This window comes from Balaenoptera acutorostrata, chromosome 5, assembly GCF_949987535.1.
Source record: "Balaenoptera acutorostrata chromosome 5, mBalAcu1.1, whole genome shotgun sequence".
NCBI classification, from domain to species: domain Eukaryota; kingdom Metazoa; phylum Chordata; class Mammalia; order Artiodactyla; family Balaenopteridae; genus Balaenoptera; species Balaenoptera acutorostrata.
Genome location: NC_080068.1, coordinates 1,769,170 through 1,787,784, shown reverse-complemented (window position 1 = coordinate 1,787,784; position 18,615 = coordinate 1,769,170). Strand labels below are relative to the sequence as shown.

General features: G+C 35.6%; 1 protein-coding gene across 5 annotated transcripts in view; it reads right to left on the bottom strand.

The window, feature by feature from the left end:
• Positions 1–18,615, bottom strand: part of GLRB (glycine receptor beta) — an 83,263-nt gene that overhangs the window by 15,483 nt on the left and 49,165 nt on the right. For all 5 annotated transcript variants that reach the window (XM_057547378.1, XM_057547379.1, XM_057547382.1 and 2 more), the window contains 4 exons: positions 9,336–9,565; positions 9,146–9,228; positions 7,419–7,559; positions 2,363–2,515 (listed from right to left, as the gene is read on the bottom strand). In XM_057547378.1, the coding sequence (XP_057403361.1) occupies positions 2,363–2,515; positions 7,419–7,559; positions 9,146–9,228; positions 9,336–9,565 (607 nt within the window). The remainder of the gene's footprint in view (positions 1–2,362; positions 2,516–7,418; positions 7,560–9,145; positions 9,229–9,335; positions 9,566–18,615) is intronic.

The window sequence follows — 18,615 nt, the reverse complement described above, 5'->3', positions numbered from 1 at the left end:
TGATCGTTCTCCAAGTACCCTTTCCTAACCCATCCTATCCTATCTTATCCACAGTGGTCCATTCCTTCCCCTCCTTCTTGCCTCTGTCCAACATCCCTTTCTCATCAAGGCAATTCCCGACAAGCAGGCTGCTGCCCTCAACTTCCCACCCCTGTATCACCATCTTATGTATTACAGGTTGTACTTATTTGGTGTCTGTTTCTTCACAAGAGAGTATAAACTCACTGTGGCCGAGTTTTGTTTGTTTTTTAATCTATTTTATTAACTATTTATTCGCTATTTACTTTCTAACCATATCCCCATCTTTTTGCATAGTACCTAGCCCATAGTCAGCCCACAACAGATATTTGTGGAATGAATCCGAATGTGTCGAAGTGCTTTGAAAAGTGTAAAGCAATCTGTAAAGGAGGCATATGATGAACTCCTGAATGGGTGTTACGTTCATTTTTCTCAAGCCTCCAAAAACCTCTGGAGTACTTTTCCATCCATACTTGGACACGTCCACAGCGTATGTTCACAGAGGCTGGATGTGACAGGAAGTTGTCACAGCGGGTAGGCACAGAGCTGGAATTCAAACCTGGTTTCACGTTTAACCATTAGCTGCTTTCCAGACAACAGGTCTGCCGGACGCTAAGTGACAGCTCACAGATTTTATATCAGAATTCCTGCAAGAGACGGGGGTTTACAGAGAATGTCCTTTGAGAATATGTCAGGGACTGGGGTGTCTCCAGAGAACCCTCGGAAGGCTGAAATTTCAATTTATATCACTACATGAGAATAAGATGCCTGTAATAAACCAAAAATTTAGCAATTTGAGGGAAATGCGTGATATTTTTGACAAGTGTAAGAATTTAAATCTAGTTTTGGGGGTGTTTTATTCCCAGTACAATATACTACATAGTTAATTCTTCTTCCCTAAAGGATTACTCTATCAACTGTCATTGCTTCATTACAGATACACCACCTTTAGGATGAAATTTCTCACATTTTTTGCTTCTTAAGATATGGATTTGGTCTTTGTGGTTTTAGTTTGATGTAAATCACCAAATTTCTTATTTGGATAAAATTGTCATTTTCATTGGCATTTTCCTGGTTTCCTACTCTTTAAAATCTGTATTTTGTTTAATTCCCCCAGTAAGTCAGGAGGGAGATTTACACAAGGCCTTTTTGATAATAGAAAAAATTAAATGCTGCAACTAATCAGTCACCAAGAGGTCGGGTATTTCACAGACTTACTGATACAAGTTCCAGGTGATATTAAGAAAACACACACACACACATTAATGACAAGTTTTAAAACACTCCAAGCAATCAAAATTTGTTGTTACAATGTCCTTATTTTGAAGTTTATTCACTTTACCCATAAGAAAGGCTCTCAGACTTCCCTGGTGGTGCAGTGGTTAAGAATCCGCCTGCCAATGCAGGGGACACGGGTTCGAGCCCTGGTCCGGGAAGATCCTACATGCCGCGGAGCAGCTAAGCCCGTGTGCCACAACTACTGATCTTGCGCTCTAGAGCCCGCGAGCCATAACTACTGAGCCCGTGCGCCACAACTACTGAAGCCTGCGTGCCCAGAGCCCATGCTCCACAACAAGAGAAGCCACCGCAATGAGAAACCCATGAACCGCAACGAAGAGTAGTCCCGGCTTGCCGCAACTAGAGAAAGCCTGTGCGCAGCAACGAGGACCCAACGCAGCCATGAATAAATGAATTAATTAAAAAAAAAAGGAAAGGCTCTCAATTATTTCCCCAACCCAAGACTATTTAAGCCCTATAGAGACATAATTTTCAAGTCTGGCTATTGGTGTTTCTATGTCACAGAGCATTAAAAATAGCAAACTGGAGAGCACAGCTAACCAGCCTTCCCTCTCTCTAGCCTCTCTTGATGGTACAGTACACAATAACTAGTGTTTAGGAAGATGATGCAAAGTCATGTTTAAAAAGATAAATTCTATTACGTATTCCCTGATGAAGAGTATGAGACAGTATATGATTTAGAAAGACTTCTATCCAAATAGTCATTTGTTTTTAAGCTTGGCACCGTTGGGGATTTTAGCCTTCTGCTATCCGTGAAAATTGCTTATTAATAATTATTTCATGAGAGTCAAAGTAGGATGGATTAACTGCTTAAAATACCCCAAGGACACAAAAAGAAAACTTAGTTTAATTATAGAATGCATAAACACGCAGAAAATCTAGTTCAATGTCAAGGACTGAAGGAAGTCTGAAAAAAAAAAGGTTGCCATCAATTCCAAAACTCACTGTCTCAAAATCATTTGGTATAATTTCAAAAGTATACAGTCATTTGTATAAAGATGCAGCACACTCTCGACCCCCCGAGAGAGAGGCTGGAACACGTTACCCAGGGGCACTCTGGCAGCACTGGCATCGGGGTTGATCCAGAAGGAAAGCCAGGACAGAACCACAATGAGCAGGGTTGGGGCGTAGACGCCCATCATGTAGAAGCCCACCTGCCTCCTCAGGGTGAAGATGACCTCCACGCACGTGTAGTACCCTGCCAGCGACAGACACAGGCAACAGTGACACTCCCGCAACATCCAACCGCAAAATCACAACGTGCCCGTAAATTACAGGTCGCTTCTGCTTGAGGCAATTTCACCAAGTGAACTCCACGAGAAAAGGACGGGGGCTGGTTCTGTAAATATATATCATTTACGTGATCTAAGAGGACGGCATGATGAGACCTGTTTCACCTGACCTTCTGCAACTTCATTATGAGATTGACAAACAGACACCATATGCTGCTCTGGGATGGCCAGTCTCGGCTTTGAAGTCTTTGTTCCGAGATTTTGCAGTGACTTAAACTTCCCATTATCCTTGGCTACTCTGGGAGCAAAAGATCTCAAGAAGCCACTGGGAGCAGCAAATCAAAGCAGAGCAAGTTTAAAAAGAAACATCCCTGGATTACACATTGTCAGTATAATTTTCAGCCACGTGGACCATTTCTTATCTGGAAGGGATGACCATCTACAGGAGCTCATACGCATATTTACACAGGAAATGTGAAGACAGTCTTGGGGGTAAACACTAGCAAGGGTAAGAAGTGAGTGTTCCCAGTCTATGCAGGTAAAAGTTAATAAAGGGCAAACATTTGACATCCCTCCCAAGTCTCCCCTGGTTCCACTCCAGGACCTCAAATGTTCTGGAATCAAGGGAAAGGGCTTCACTTTCACAGGCTGAGACTAAAGCAGACATTGCCCTTACACATCATTCTAGGGCTGCCATGATATCAACTGGTCTCTCAAATTAATCATAAATTATGGGCAGCCTCATAATGGCCTTTGCTGACTGGAGAAAGAAAATAAGTGACACAAATATCCTCCCAGCACTGGCATACAAGAGACGTTTCCAGATGTTTGAGATGATTTTTTTAAATGTTCAATTTAGATAAAAATGTAATTTCCCATTCAACAAATGGAAGGTTATGCATGAATTTCAAAAAGTTAAAATATCTTCAGTTGTGTTCAACTTAAACTGTACAGAATTATTTTAAAATGTTGAGACAAATGAATGGACAGTGCATAAATAAAATAATTATGGGGAAAAAGACAATATTACTTTTTTACTGTGTTTTAGTTTAAAAAGTTGTATTTATCTAGTTCTCCTAGTTGGGAAGAAGGTATATATTTCTGATACTAGAATAATCTTCATCTTTATTCATTAATAGTATCTAGAGCAGTAATTGCACACAAATAGGGTCTTTAAAAGAATGGCTATTCTCATCCTTTTATCAAATAGCTTAGATTAGAAATCTATCCTTTTCCCAATAATCATCGATACCTCGGAGGGATTAGAAAGATATTAGGGCTAATCTGTAACAAAAATAAATAGTTGATTTGAACTGAAGTAAATTCTAATTATGCCAAATGTTTCCATATTATATCAAAATAAGACAAGCAATGCAGAGTGTTTGTCTTTTAAAAATTTCAAGTTCATTAAAACTAGGCAATTCATTTAAATGGTGCACAGGTTCTAAAAAGATATGAAAGGCAAAACGATGGAAAATCCCCCTCCCTTTTCAGTGCCTACCTCTTATCTCAACTTCCTGCCTGGACAAACGAGAACATATGCTTCCAACTAACAACCATGTGCAAAACTTCCAAACTATAATCTTTCATAAGCCCATTCGTTGCAATTAAGGAGTCCCACAGCGTTTCCTACACGTGGTTCTGCAGTACCTTGCTTTCTAAGAGCGTCACTCCCTCAAGGTAACTTTACATTCACCTAGTGCCTATGAAATGGGGAAGAACACACATGTGCTTATTATGTATCTATAGGAGCCTAGGTTGTCACAAGGATTATAACAATGTTCTATAAAGTTGCTCGCTTTCCAATGCATTTGCGCATTGCATCCACCACATTTAGATGACAGCCTAGTAACCGAGTGCTTCATCTGAAGCCACCCCCCCGGGAGCTTCCCAAGACGCGGATGCATTTAGCACTAAAATATACGCTTGGATATCATAGTGATTTGCTCCATAAACTTTTATGAGAAACATTTCTTGATCTTTTTTGATTTCCTGGTACTGTTACATTTATGAGGGGCAGGTGGGCAGCTAATGGATATAAATGCTCATTGGCAAATTCAATTTACTTTTTATTTCTTGTGAGCTTTTATTTGATTATTATTCACTCAGGCTTCCAATTTAAAGATTTTTCTATACTTGTGTACCCATATATTTCTCCACCTGTGTAATTTCTACAATTATAAATAAAACCCTAATTTTTAATAAAGTTAAAGCCAAATCACCATTTCTGATAATTTTGTACAAATTAAAGAAAATACTGGCCATCATTTTATGTGTTACTTTCTGTATCTTTTCCAGTACTCTACACTGTTAAGCATTCCATATATTTTGAATGTTCTATTTTCCTACATACATTTCTAAGTATTATCCAAACATTAAAATGTTTTTCTTATAGCCATATACTGATTCATATAAATACTGACAAAGCATGTTTACTGAAATATAGTGCCAATTATTATTATGTTAGCCATGAGTTTTTTGTTATTTTCTGTATCTAATGAGATATGAGCGACTTATTTATGATAACCCAAAAAATACCACACACACACAAAAATCTATGAAAGATTTACTTATCGTAAACCTTGAGTATATCCCCAAATACTCTCTACCACAGCACACCCTCTTAGTTCCTTCTTAGGACTAAAAGAATTATATTTATTTTATTTGCTTGCCATGTAAGAATATGGATCTGTAAAACAGCAGAGATCTGTCCTTTATTCACTGCTGAGTCCCCAAGTAGAGGCTTCTTTTTTGTTAAGATTGTTTTGATGTGGACCATTTTTAAAGTCTTTATTGAATTTGTTACAATAATGCTTCTGCTTTATGTTTTGTCCTTTTGGCCGCGAGGCATGTGGGATCTTAGCTCCATGACCAGGGATCGAACCCGCACCCCCTATACTGGAAGGTGAAATCTTAACCACTGGACCCCCAGGGAAGTCCCGAGAGATTTTAAGTTCAGGGCTTAAAGGTGAAAAAATGAATAACCCCGTGATTTTCAATACTATTACATGATTTTATACTACATAAAACTAGAAATAAAATTACTGGTTTTATTTTTCATCTCTAGATGAAGTTTAAAACTTCAGTAAACTCTATTTCAAGTTTCTCAAACAATTTAGAGACTTCATTTTGAAATGTTAATCATATAATCTGAATGTCGGTAACTATTTTCCAAATATAATAGCACTCACTGAACTCATAGGATTGTTGTGAGGATGAAATGATAGAATTCCTGCAAAGTGCTTAAAGCAATGCCTGACAGATAGCAAGAACTCAAAAAGCCATCTATTAAATGTTTCTATACATCAATCCTCCAAAAAACTTCTCTTGGCTTTTCAAGTTTATTTTTTCCATTACTACGTGAGAAATCCCTGAAAACTGTAGTCAGTCTCAATTTGCATGAGTCGTAGAGAAGAGACTGACTGTGCCCAGGTCACAGCTGACACTGATTTGCCCTTGACATTCAGGAAGTCGTTGACCCTGCATCTCAGTTATTTTATGTGTTCAACAAAAGAGCTGGCTCACATTAGCCGAAAGATCACTTCCACATCTGACAATCAAGGTATCTACGATTTCTTCACTGAGTACTTTGATGGTCAAATTTTTAAGAGCTCTGTTTTTCCATTAAAAATTTTGATAATTCTTTCAGCAGTGTATTTGCTTATTTTGTCTCTTGTCTTAAAATACTATAAGCTCTACAAGAGAAGGGACTATTTATGTATAAATGTTATATAATCTGTTAACTTATTTGAAGGTCAATGACAACAGATGCTTAAACTAACGTTATCTCTAAGTTGACCCGTGTTGTATTTATTATTACAACAACGTAAGTGTGCAACTATTCACTCTTTTATTCTAATCAACAGGTATGTTTTAAATCATATTTTGTCCTTGAAGATGTCACGATGCAGCATTTTAGCTCAAACATTTCATCTCTGTAAATTTTCCACAATTACACTACACATTTTTATTTTTGCAAAGTCGACATAAATGTTGCAATAAACTTAAACTTTAATTACATCTATTCCTGAATATCTTTGCCATGATTTACTTCCTCATACAGAATTAGAATTTTCTGGTAATTTACAAGTTAGACTGATTAGTAGTGTGAATGTATTGATCAAAAGTCAATCACCTTTTTATTTATATTGCTGAGGAAAATAGCACTATATTTACTATCTAGAGCCTTCAATAACCGATAACCTCCAGAGGAGACCCAAAGGTTGAATACTAATCATATTATGAAAGTATTGATCAGTGAGTATGGTATTTTCATTTCTGCAAAGCTTGATGTGATTTAATGAATGAGGTTAATTTGTTGAGCTTTCATAATTGGCTGTTCCATAACCTAGACAACAATATTATACGGCAAATTTTTACTCATGTCCAATTATTTCACGTGTTTACTGTTTCCTGCACAGCATAAAGATTACATTTTTTGAAAATTAAGAAAATGGGTCAACCAACATTGAAAAACTGCCCCAAAGACAGCAGACGAATATATATGGGTTACATTGTTTATATCCATAATGTTTGGCCCTAATATGAATCTTGTCAGAGCAGAATTTCTAGGCAACATCTAAGAAAACCACTGCCTGGAGAGTTCATATAAAATAAAAAGTTGAAAACCTCTTGTTATCCAGAATTACATAAAGGAAAGCAAAACTATCTAGTGATAAAATAAATTTTAACTTTAGTGGATGTAATTTTATGAAAGATTTAAATATATCAACATACAGATATAATGTTTATAAATACTGAATTTATTTTTTAACTAGTTTTCTCTGTTCTGTCCCTAGCATATTTTCATATTGAAACAAATCTTTGAAATAAGACTTAGTTTTGTTTAATTTAAAGAATATTACTTACCAGTGCCTTTATAGTATTTTGTACAGTTACCATATTCAATATCTTCCTTTTTAATATCAAATTGAGGCAAGGCAATTTTTTCTAATTGAACAGGGTCCCCTGACTGCCAGATAAATCGTAAGTCATCAGTTGTGTAACCAACTATAAACAAAAATAAATAAAATATTAGTTTGCGATATAATTATTAACACTTCTTTAACATTTTAACATCCAGATATTAAACACAGACATGGTAAAACAATAGGCCCTTTTATGAAACTTTTGTTAGAAATGTAAAGAGGTAAAATCTATGGCCACTAATAAAAATATTAGCACAGAAGTTACAGATAATTGGCTTAAAGAAAGAACAAGCTAAAATAATCAGCATATGGCAGATGGTAAAAATCTTCGGGTGTCAGGAACAGTAGTACATCTGTCTATGTCAGAATTCTGAACTGTCATCAATGAAAAAGTAGCAAATAAGTGATACTAGCTTTCTGAATGTATACATTTACAATCATGCAATGTGCTACCTGGAGATTTTTAAAGAAACTTAAGCACCAAAATGGGTTTTTTTGAAGAATTCACTACCAACTTCCCTAGAGGAGTTGCATGGCCAGAGGAGAGTAATAAAATAGCCCCTCAAATGGACATCACTCTATCACTAGAGCCTCCTGGAACCCACATTGTGGGCTTAGGTAACCTGGCTACAATTCAAGGGCCCCATGGGTTTACAGCATGTTGTAGCCTACTGTTCAACTCTTACATGCCTATATTTTTTAAAGCCATACTTTAGTGTATCTAGTAATAGAATTGAATGTATATACACATTTGGAATTATTTATACAAATGCGTATTGACACACAGGCACAGGTATATAAAATACACACACAGACGTGTACATACATACACTTACATCTGCAAAATCTCACATTATAGTTAGAAAGCAAAAAATATTGTTCAAATTTAGGATCCAGCTTCAGTAAATTAAACAACAACAAGAAGTAACCACTAAGTAACTTTAAAGCATGTCATCAAGCAAGCACATACATTTTATAAGGTGATTCTTTGTAGGAATAGGTCACAGTATATGGGTATTCAGGCTGAAGATTCCTTCCATTAGTGTTAATTTTTCAAGTTTTATTTCCTACTTTGATTTTCACAAGACAAGCTTCATAGCAAAGTAATTAATAAATATATTTTAGAGATAATCATTTCAATGACTACACCTGGTACCTCTTTTAGAAACTGAAAAATATATGATTCTAGAAACATAGAAAATCTAAAAGCCAATTGTGTAAAAAATAAATTTTTTATAGATCCATAGAAAATGAATGCTTGGTAGGATTTAGATAATATTTTTCAATGTTTTCCAAATTTTCTGCTCTGAAAAATGTGGTTTTAACATTAGAAAAGTTATTAGGACATCATTTTCTCCTTTACCTTGTCTATATTACTAACTCAAATGAAGGTGGCGGGTGGCGACTGGAATAAGTTAGAAGGGTACACACCTACACCTAGGACAACTCAACTGAAATCAACTGGTAACAAAAGAATTCATCTATCTTAGTATACAAATTAATATAGTAAAAGGAAAACTATAATTTCCCTAAATAACTTATTCTAACGTCTATTTGTAATCAAAAGCATTAGTTTCACAGTTATTATCTAAGATATTAGTAGCATGTATTGCCTAGAAATTTTAAGCATTTGTATCCCTATGGTGACTTAGGGTCTCATTTACATACAGCTCTCAAGTTGCATCTTGCAACGTTGTGTATCCATGGGAAACAAGGTCAAGTCCAAAGGGCACGAAAGAGTAATAGATAGCCTGAAAGTAAAAACAGACATCTTAGAAGTTGTTTAACACATGTCTCTGCGATATACTGATTTTTAAAGGAAAATATGAATCTACAAATATTAGAGAGAAAAGAGTACCTCATGCTGACGAGGACATCGCCATCCCGAAAAATAAAGAGGAGGATATTTTCCTGGGTTACATCATGAAAATTGGCACTTTTTTCATTTGCAAAAAATAAATCAGGTTTCCACAGACACTTGTACATTGTGGGGTCCACCGTCAGGGCATCCGAGCCCCGGAAATCACTAGGCAGTTTCAGTCTGGGGTCGTTCCACTTCTGTCTCAGGAAGATGTTGACTCTATAATCCTGGGGAAATTACGTGTGTGTGTGTGTTTACTGCCATTTTTAAGAATGCGTTCAGCACCAGAATAAAAAGGGTTCAATCATTAGCAGCACAAATACGTTTGCTCTTCCAGCATCAACAAGGATCACAACAGCTTGGTATAAAAAGCCCCTCGTGTCTTTCTAAGACTCTCTACAGACATCCTCTTAGCGCTTGCGAGTTCAAACGTCATCATAGAACTTTACCAATAATTGCTTTACTGTAATACAAACACCAATTATACCAGGGGGTTAGTTGGTATTGTCAAAAAAGCACAGGAACTGCTAAATACTGCCATTATTCTTCTCCCAAAAGTAGGATACATTTTGATTAAAAATAGATAAGAAGCCAAGAGAAAATATTTCACTTGTCTTTTACTAAGTAGCAAACTACAAAAATAATTTATATGTATATAAAGCTACAAGGGGGTGCAGGAGGAAAGGATTGGGAGTTTGGGGTGAGCAGATGAAAGCTGTTTATCCATAGGATGGATAAACACCGAGGTCCTACTGTAGAGCACAGAGAACTACATTCAGTATCCTGGGATAAGCCATCATGGGAAAGAATATGAAAAAGAGTGTGTATACAAGTATAACTATATCACTTTGCTGTACAGCAGAAACTAACACAACATTGTAAATCAACTGTACATCAATAAAAATAAAATAAAAATAGAACTACATATATGTATAAAACACATACTTTATATATATACTTGAGGAAGAAAAGGAAACATTATCCTTGCCTTCTCATACATGTAAATGATTATACAGAGGTAGTCAAATAACATTTGGATTTTGCCAAGCAGATGAGAGTACACGAAAAATTTGTAAATGTTATATTCAACTACAGTAGGAAAAGGTTTTGAAATCCACTAAACAGCTGATTATTTTACTTCAGTTTTTTGCCTATCTCCAAAGTTTTAATTGTAAAACTTTGTAAAAGCTGGATTATATCAAGACATGTACATTCTAAGAATATATGAACCTAGAAACATGTTTAATACCTTAATACATTTTATATTTGCCAGTGAAATGAGATTCTGGCACACATTGGGTTATTGGGGTATATACCGTCAAAAGCAGCATTGTGGCATTATGCTCAGGTTTTTTTATTTTAATTTTATACACTGAACTCAGAATATGCACCAAAGTGCTCAAGGCATAAATGACATTGGGCTTCAGCAGCCTTATTTTCAACCATTCAAAATTCACAAAATACTACCTATCCATGGCCTTTTGACATGATCAAAATGAATCAGATCATAAACTTCAAATCAAAATCCAAATATTTAAATAGGAAGAGATGATAGATTATCTTTCTTTAAATAATAAGACCTAACATATTTATATGAAACATAAATGTGCACATTTTATTTATGTATAAAATATAAAATAAAGCATAAGCAATGCACAGAGACTCTAGGAAAATTTGAGGAATTCACTTTCTCTCTCCTATGATCTTCAGATTCTATAATAGTAATCAGAGGAGGGTAAGGCACATATTGATAATAAATATTTACTGAACTACAGACAGTGAAGTAAGATTTAAGCTACCTACATCTAACAGCTAAACTTGATGTTTATAAAAACTGCAACACATATAACACAACATTGTAAATCAACTATACTTCAATTAGATACATGTTTAATAAATAAATAAACTTCAACACATAATATAAATTGATTGTTAAAAATCATACGCAGACGGTCTTGAAGTGCGAAAGTCAAATAAATTAAGAATTATGGAAGCTGACACTGAACATATCTGTACCACTGGCAGGGAAAACAAAAATAACATTTTCCTAATCAAACGAACATGGAATCAAGGAGGACGTGAAGGAGGCCTAGGACCCTGGAAGACGAAGACCTGCACTACACACAGCTCCATTAACTTTTTGTCAAATAAACACATATCCTACAGTTCATGATGGGACTTAAGTGGTTACCGCATATCTGATTGTGACAGCTAAAGAAATTAGCTCAAAACATGTCCAGGACACAGGCCTATCAACTAGTAAGCCTTCCAGTGGCCACAATGCTGCTTCCTGACCAAAGTTTTTCTCACCCCAGAAAAACATGCATGGCCCCCAACTTAATACACCATAGATTTGATCATTTTCACATAAAATTCCTATTATGCTAGCTTCGCTAAAGCGCATGGTTGATATCTCCTTGCCATTACTTTGAGCACTTAACAGTATCCAATTCCAAATTATTTGCTAAAAAGCTTCCCTGTAATGTTCAGCCGAAACGACTGGTATTCTAAAATTATATACAGTAAAAGCTATTCTATTGCCCTCTTATAACTACTGTTTCTTATGCAGGTAAATCATCAAATACTACATCTTTAAGCTGTGGCATTTGCAATACGCATTCACGGTATTATGATAAAATACTGTGTCCTAAGGGTCAGACGAGGTTGCCGATTTATCTTTTATAAGCTTATTATAAAAGCTACGGTCCCTTATTTTGGTCAATAACCATAACATGAAAATACTGAAGATGAATTTTTCTTTAAGTTTTCATTTGTTTATCCAAATATAACTATAATATCTTTGTATAGGTATTTACTACGTGCTAGGCATATTTGGCCTAAGTGCCTTACAAAAATGTGTCTATTTTTGAAAGTTTATACTATGAAAATGGTCTCTTGATGCTCGTAAATGCTTCCTGTTACTGGGAAGTACAAGGTAAGCCTATTGTCGTGTTTTCCTTTTTGTCTGGCAGCGAGGGAACTGAAAGCTAAACCCTATAGCTAATTGAATGAATGTACAGCTCACATCCTGGTATGACTATCATTGTACAGCTCCTGCACATTTAGTACTATTTCAATTACTTCATTGTATTTTTGTTATTATTCTATACTGTAAATCCTCTCCAGAAATAGGGGGCTGGATAAAAAAATAAATAACAGTTGAGACACTGCCATATACTAACAAGACTTTTTCAGTATTATTTGGGCACAACTCCCAAGCAACTTTAGCAGTGTGGCTTCTAAAATCTGGATGCTTTGTTTTAGCCTAATATTATGTTTTATTACTTTTAAGAGGGTGAGAAATATGTATAGAGATAGAAATATTAAGATCTCATTGGTATTCTTTATCTAGACCCAAGCAACTACATTTTGCTTCTTAGTAATTAATTTCTAAAGACATTATATCAGTATTTTTTTAATATCAGCAAGATATCTGACAGGAATTAAAGCAACGCTAACCTTTAACTTCAGCATATTTTGCATAATTAAAAAAGAAGCCATCTTACAATGTTTGGGATGGAACTTCAGGAATTAAGCCTGCGTTATGTCGAGCTCCCCTCAAAATCTCCACACACGCACACATTCTTTTGGGAGCGCTGTTCTACTTCCCACCTATTTCCAAAATGCAATGGTTAACTCATCTAAAACTGTATAGCAAAATTATTTTTCTTTAAAAATTTTTATAGCAATTGCAATAGTGTTTTTCCATGTGAAGTCCATTTTTCTAAATTCTTCTTGAAGTCTAATCAATGTTTCCACACCATCCCAGAATATATCCATGCCATTTATCATTTATTAAGTTCAAAGCATTTTAATCAGCTGAAAGCTGATGAAAGCCCTAGATAGTGTCAGAGACCTTGACAAAATAAACTGTCTGTGGGAAAAATTACAAAATTACAAATGATACAGGAATGTTTTAATCTACAGTCAACCCTCTTTTTGTTCTATATGTCTGAGACAGGCTGGGACCTGGGACCTGGGACCCTTTGCTGCAGGGCTTGCACCTGGACACACGTTTCCTGCAGCCATAAAGAAGCTAAAAGGGACTAAAAATAACTGACAACAGCAAATGGAAATGGGGGTGTGGAGCAGTAGGAACTCTCATTGCTGCTGGGAATCAAGATATTACAGCTGCTTTGGGAGACAGTGTGTCAGTTTCTTACAAAACTAAACATACTCTTATCGTATGGCATTCCTTGGTCTGTACTCAAAAAAGTTGAAAACTATGTCTACACAAAAACCTGCACATGGGTATTGATTGTAGCTTTAGTTATAACTGCCAGAACTTGTAAGCAACCAAGATGTCCTCCAGTGGGTGATGGATTAATAAACTGTGCTCCATCAGACAGTGGAATATTATGCGACACTAAAAAGAAATGAGCCATCAAGCCATGAGAAGACATAAAGGAACCTTAACTGCATATGACTAAGTGAAAGAAGCCAATCTGAAAGGGCTGCATACTGTATGATTCCAACTATAATGGCATTCTGGAAAAGGCAAAACTAAGGAGACAGTAAAAAGATCAGTGGTTGCCAGCGATTAGGGGGAGAGAAGAATGAACAGGCAGAAGACAGTGGTTTTCCAGGGCAGTGAAATTCTTCGGTTTAATACCATAATGGTGGATACATGTCATCATATGTTTGTCAAAGCCCATCAAATGGACAATGCCAAGGTCAAACCCTAATCTAAACTCTGGATTTTAGGTGATGACGTGTCCATGTAGAGTCATCGATTGCGACCAAAGGACCACTTTGGTGGAGTATCCATAGTGGAGGAGACTCTGCACACCCAGGGGTAAGGGGCTTACAGGAACTCTCTACGCTTTCTACTCATTTTTGCGGCGACCCTAAAACTATTCTAAAAAATAAAGTCTACTTAAAAGAAGGAAATGCAAAAAATTCTGTAAACAAAAGGAAAGGGAATAAATAAAAAGTTAAAAAATTAGCCAAAATTTGGAGACAGGCAAAGAGATGGCCCTTTCAATATCACACTAAATGCTATCTAACAAGCCCATCTAAGGGTTGTATGAGTCTCTAGGAAAATGTAACTTTGCTTGGCTTGCCATTTTCTATGGATTAGGGCCCAGACTCTGTACAATTATGTCATTTCAAGAAGATTGCTAAATTACAAATGATTTCTGTCAGGTAGGAAAGACATTCCCAAAGGTATGCCTTTATTGCCCTGTGGAACATTAACAAGTATATCTAATTTAGCAACCTAATTGCAGCATTCTTTCTCTCCAGTCTCTTGAATTCTCCACGGAATCAGCTTTACTATCTGGCTGGTTCCCTCATTAATGAGTTAAATAAATCACTGACATGTCCTTACAATATTCATGTTTTTAACTTTTTAAAAATTGTGCTTTGTTCTCAAAACGTTAAATATAGAATTACCATATGATCCAGCAATTCCACTCCTAGGTACATGCCCAAAAGAATTAAAAGCAAGAGACTACAACTGATATTTGTACACCCTTTTTCATAGTAACATTATTCACAATAATCAAAAGGTGGAAACAATCCAAGGGCCCATCAACTGATGAACGGATAGACAAGTGTGGTATATACATATACACCGTGGAATATTATTCAGCCATAAGAAGGAATGACATTCTGATACATATTACAACATGAATGAACCTTGAAAACACTACCCAAAAAAGTCAAGACTAAAAAAGAGTTTGTCCAATATTACTACCTAGAGAAGGAATGCAGGGGAAAAAATAACCCTGCGGAGGGTAAGCATTTAAAGGGCTGGCTTTCTCAGAAGTCTGAGAAAAAGAAGAAAGCCCTGAGAATGTGATTTCACCAAACCAGAGTCAAAAGCTTTAAGATGGTCGACAGCAATAAATGCCATCAAAGGTCAAGTACAATCAAACTGAATACTTTCAGCAAATGAGGGAGACACTGATGATTTCAGCAAAACACTGTGGCATATAAAAGCAAGATGACAGAGAATTAGGACGTGAACAATGTTTCCTATCTATAAGATGAAGATAATAATGATACACCCACAACACAGGGTTTTTATCAGGAATAAATGAGAAAACATATGTAAAGCACACGAAGTTCATCTGGCTATATTAAGCACTAAGCAAGTATTGATATTTTGTCTTATTATTGATAGTATATATCCTTAATGTTGTTATTCTTTTATAATGTTGGTAATAGTGGTGAATAGGCTTTTTGTCTCAAAAAAAAAAAAATCAAGCCTATACCGTAATTCATTGGGTTTGCTCTGTACTGTGATCGATCTACAATTATTCTAAACGGTAATCCATTTCTAGGTCACAAATCTTGAAACTGCTTTGAGCATCTCCTGAAATGAATTCTTCTTGCTTTCAGCTGCACTGATGTAAGCTCAATATACCATAAGCTTTGAGTCTCTACTGAAATCCTTTTTCAAATTTTATTTCTGAGTAGAACTCCAGTTGTATTACAATGAGCATCGCTGAAAAACTGGAAATCAGTTACTTCATTGTATCATTCTTGGTCATTACATCTTATTATCTCATTACGAAAGTGCTTCCAAGATGCTTTTCTATTAGTTATGTAGCTACATAGTATTATATTCAATACAAGTTGCAGCACGCTGATGCATCTTTTAAGTGTTTAAAAATTTCACAATTTAAATTAATAGCTTTGGCTTAACATTCATTAAAAGATAAAAGATTATTAATTAGTATGCTTTGGTTCATGTTTTATGGTCATTTCTAAATAATTGCTACTTATTGGCATTTCAAAGGCTCTGTATTTAGATAACTAACTTAGAAACCTATTTAATTTCATTTTCATTTATTCAATCACTATACTTATAGCTCTATCATTTATTTTGCAATGAACAAATTCCCATCAGAAACAGACCTCTTTTATCACTGGGAAATTACTTAATTGTTTTGAAAGAACTTGGTGACAAATACTATCATTATTCATTCCAAATAGCACACTAATAGTCATGATCTGGAAAATGGATGTTCTCCAAGATTTTCAGTACCAATTAACACCCAAATTATACTACTTCTTCAAGGCAATAAAACATTTCACAAAAAGACATTAAAAATGGTTAGTTTCATTAATGATATTTTAATATTAAGAACTGTTCATCTATATTTTGTGTTGTTGTTAGGATACCTCTTCTCGTAACTTGTAATTTTTACCTAACTCTCACATACGTGATGTTTCCTCATTTGATTTCTTTACACTACGATAAAAAAAAAATGGCGTTCAAGGAAATAAAGAAGATCAACTCTCATGGCATCTGGCAGCATTATAATTAAAGTTCTGTCAACAGAGCTGTTATAAAGCCTGGTGTGAAAAGGATTTAAATTTAGTCATTAGTGAGGTTAGAAATTTCATGTAAGAACTGCAAGCTAACAAAATGTCAGTAAAAATTCTTAGGTTATGCTTTATCTATTTTTCTCAATATGTCATTTTTAAGAGTTTTTAGTTAAATACTGTTTAATAACACCTTATGAATATTTAAATTTTTCTAGACCTATGTCAACATTCCTCTTTTATTAGGGGTGCCTGCTAGGTGATATAATGCGACCACCCTAAACTATAAACTACATGAATTGCAGTCTGCTGGACTGGATATTTAGCAAGTGCCCAACATATTTCTCTTAAATACAGAAGTGAAGAAATAATTTCTATGACATTTTGACAGGTTAGGATATTTGGCTAGCACTGTTTACACCATTAATTTAATTTTTCTGTACCAGCTGATAATGGCAAATTTTGGAAGGAGAAAATAAAACTGGGACATTTCTCATCCTTCCTTCTTGTCTAAGACAGTTGACCCTTGTACAACGCAGGGTTAGTAGTGCCGACCCGCCATTCAGTCAAAAGTCTGCGTGTAACTTTATTGTGTGCCCTTCTGTATCTATGGATTCAACCAACTGCTGTAGATCGTGTAATACTGTAGTACGTATATAGTACTATAGTGACAAAAATCTGTATAAAGTGGACCCGTGCAGTTCAAAAACGTGTTGTTCAAGGGTCAGCTGTACAATCCTCTTACTTATGATGTCTGATCACCAGTGCTTCTGAATAATATAGCTAGGAGAAATAGGATAGAGAGTAACTTAGTAAACTAAGACAAGTTGTAAGGAAAGAAATTTAAAGTTACAGATAGAAGAAAATATATAAAATAAAATTGTTTTAAAACAACAAAGATAAGTAATTGCCAAGAACTAGAATTAAGCTCTTTTAACTGATCCCAAATATGATTTTCTTCTTGAAAAAGTCATGCAGCACAAAGGCACAGAAAGTTTGGCAGGATCATGAATCATAGCGCGACAATAATTCAATATAATTACAAAGCGTGTCTACACCAAAGAAAATGGATTGTATAATCAGGCTTTTATTTCCATGAAAGAGTTCTTACGTACTTCTGATGAGGTAAAATGTCTGTGTACAGATCATTACAATAAACCTAATACCTAATTTTCCCCACAAGTGCAACAGTTCACATTTTCAATTCTAAAAACCAACTGATGTAAGCCAAAGGTAGGAACTGAACGGAGAAATCAACAAATATTTTCAGTATGACCATAGAGCAGATGCCACCTCGCCTCTAACAAACAGTTCTTCTGTTTTGAAGGTCTTATTTCAGTAGTCACCAGCAGTAGCATATAAACTGATACAATAAGTGACTGCTGTACCAACTTCAAATGAGGATGATTACATTTATTTGATGATTTGGGTAATGCTGCTATGAAGTCAGTAAATATCACTTACAGCATTAATAACGATGTCTTACAGAAATGGAAGGTAGCAGAATGCAAACGAACCCACAGACATGAGAAATAGGAACCATAAAGCTAAAAAATGAGATTATGAAACAAGCTGAAGGAGCACATAACCATGGAGGTTGGAAGGGCTTAAGGAGTATTAATATGGCTGTGACGTTGTTTCTTCCGCTACACAGCTACAGTTTGTGAACAAATGTGAGATTGCTTTTAGTTTAGCAAGTTAGCCTCTGAATTATGTCCATGCCACTCTCTCACTTCGTCCCAGCTTACCCTTATACACTACCAAATGTAAAATAGATAGCTAGTGGGAAGCAGCCGCATAGCACAGGGAGATCAGCTCGGTGCTTTGTGACCACCTAGAGGGGTGGGATAGGGAGGGTGGGAGGGAGACGCAAGAGGGAGGGGATATGGGGATATATGTATATGTATAGCTGATTCACTTCGTTATGCAGCAGAAACTAACACACCATTGTAAAGCAATTATACTCCAATAAAGATGTTAAAAAAAAAATCCTCTGAATTAG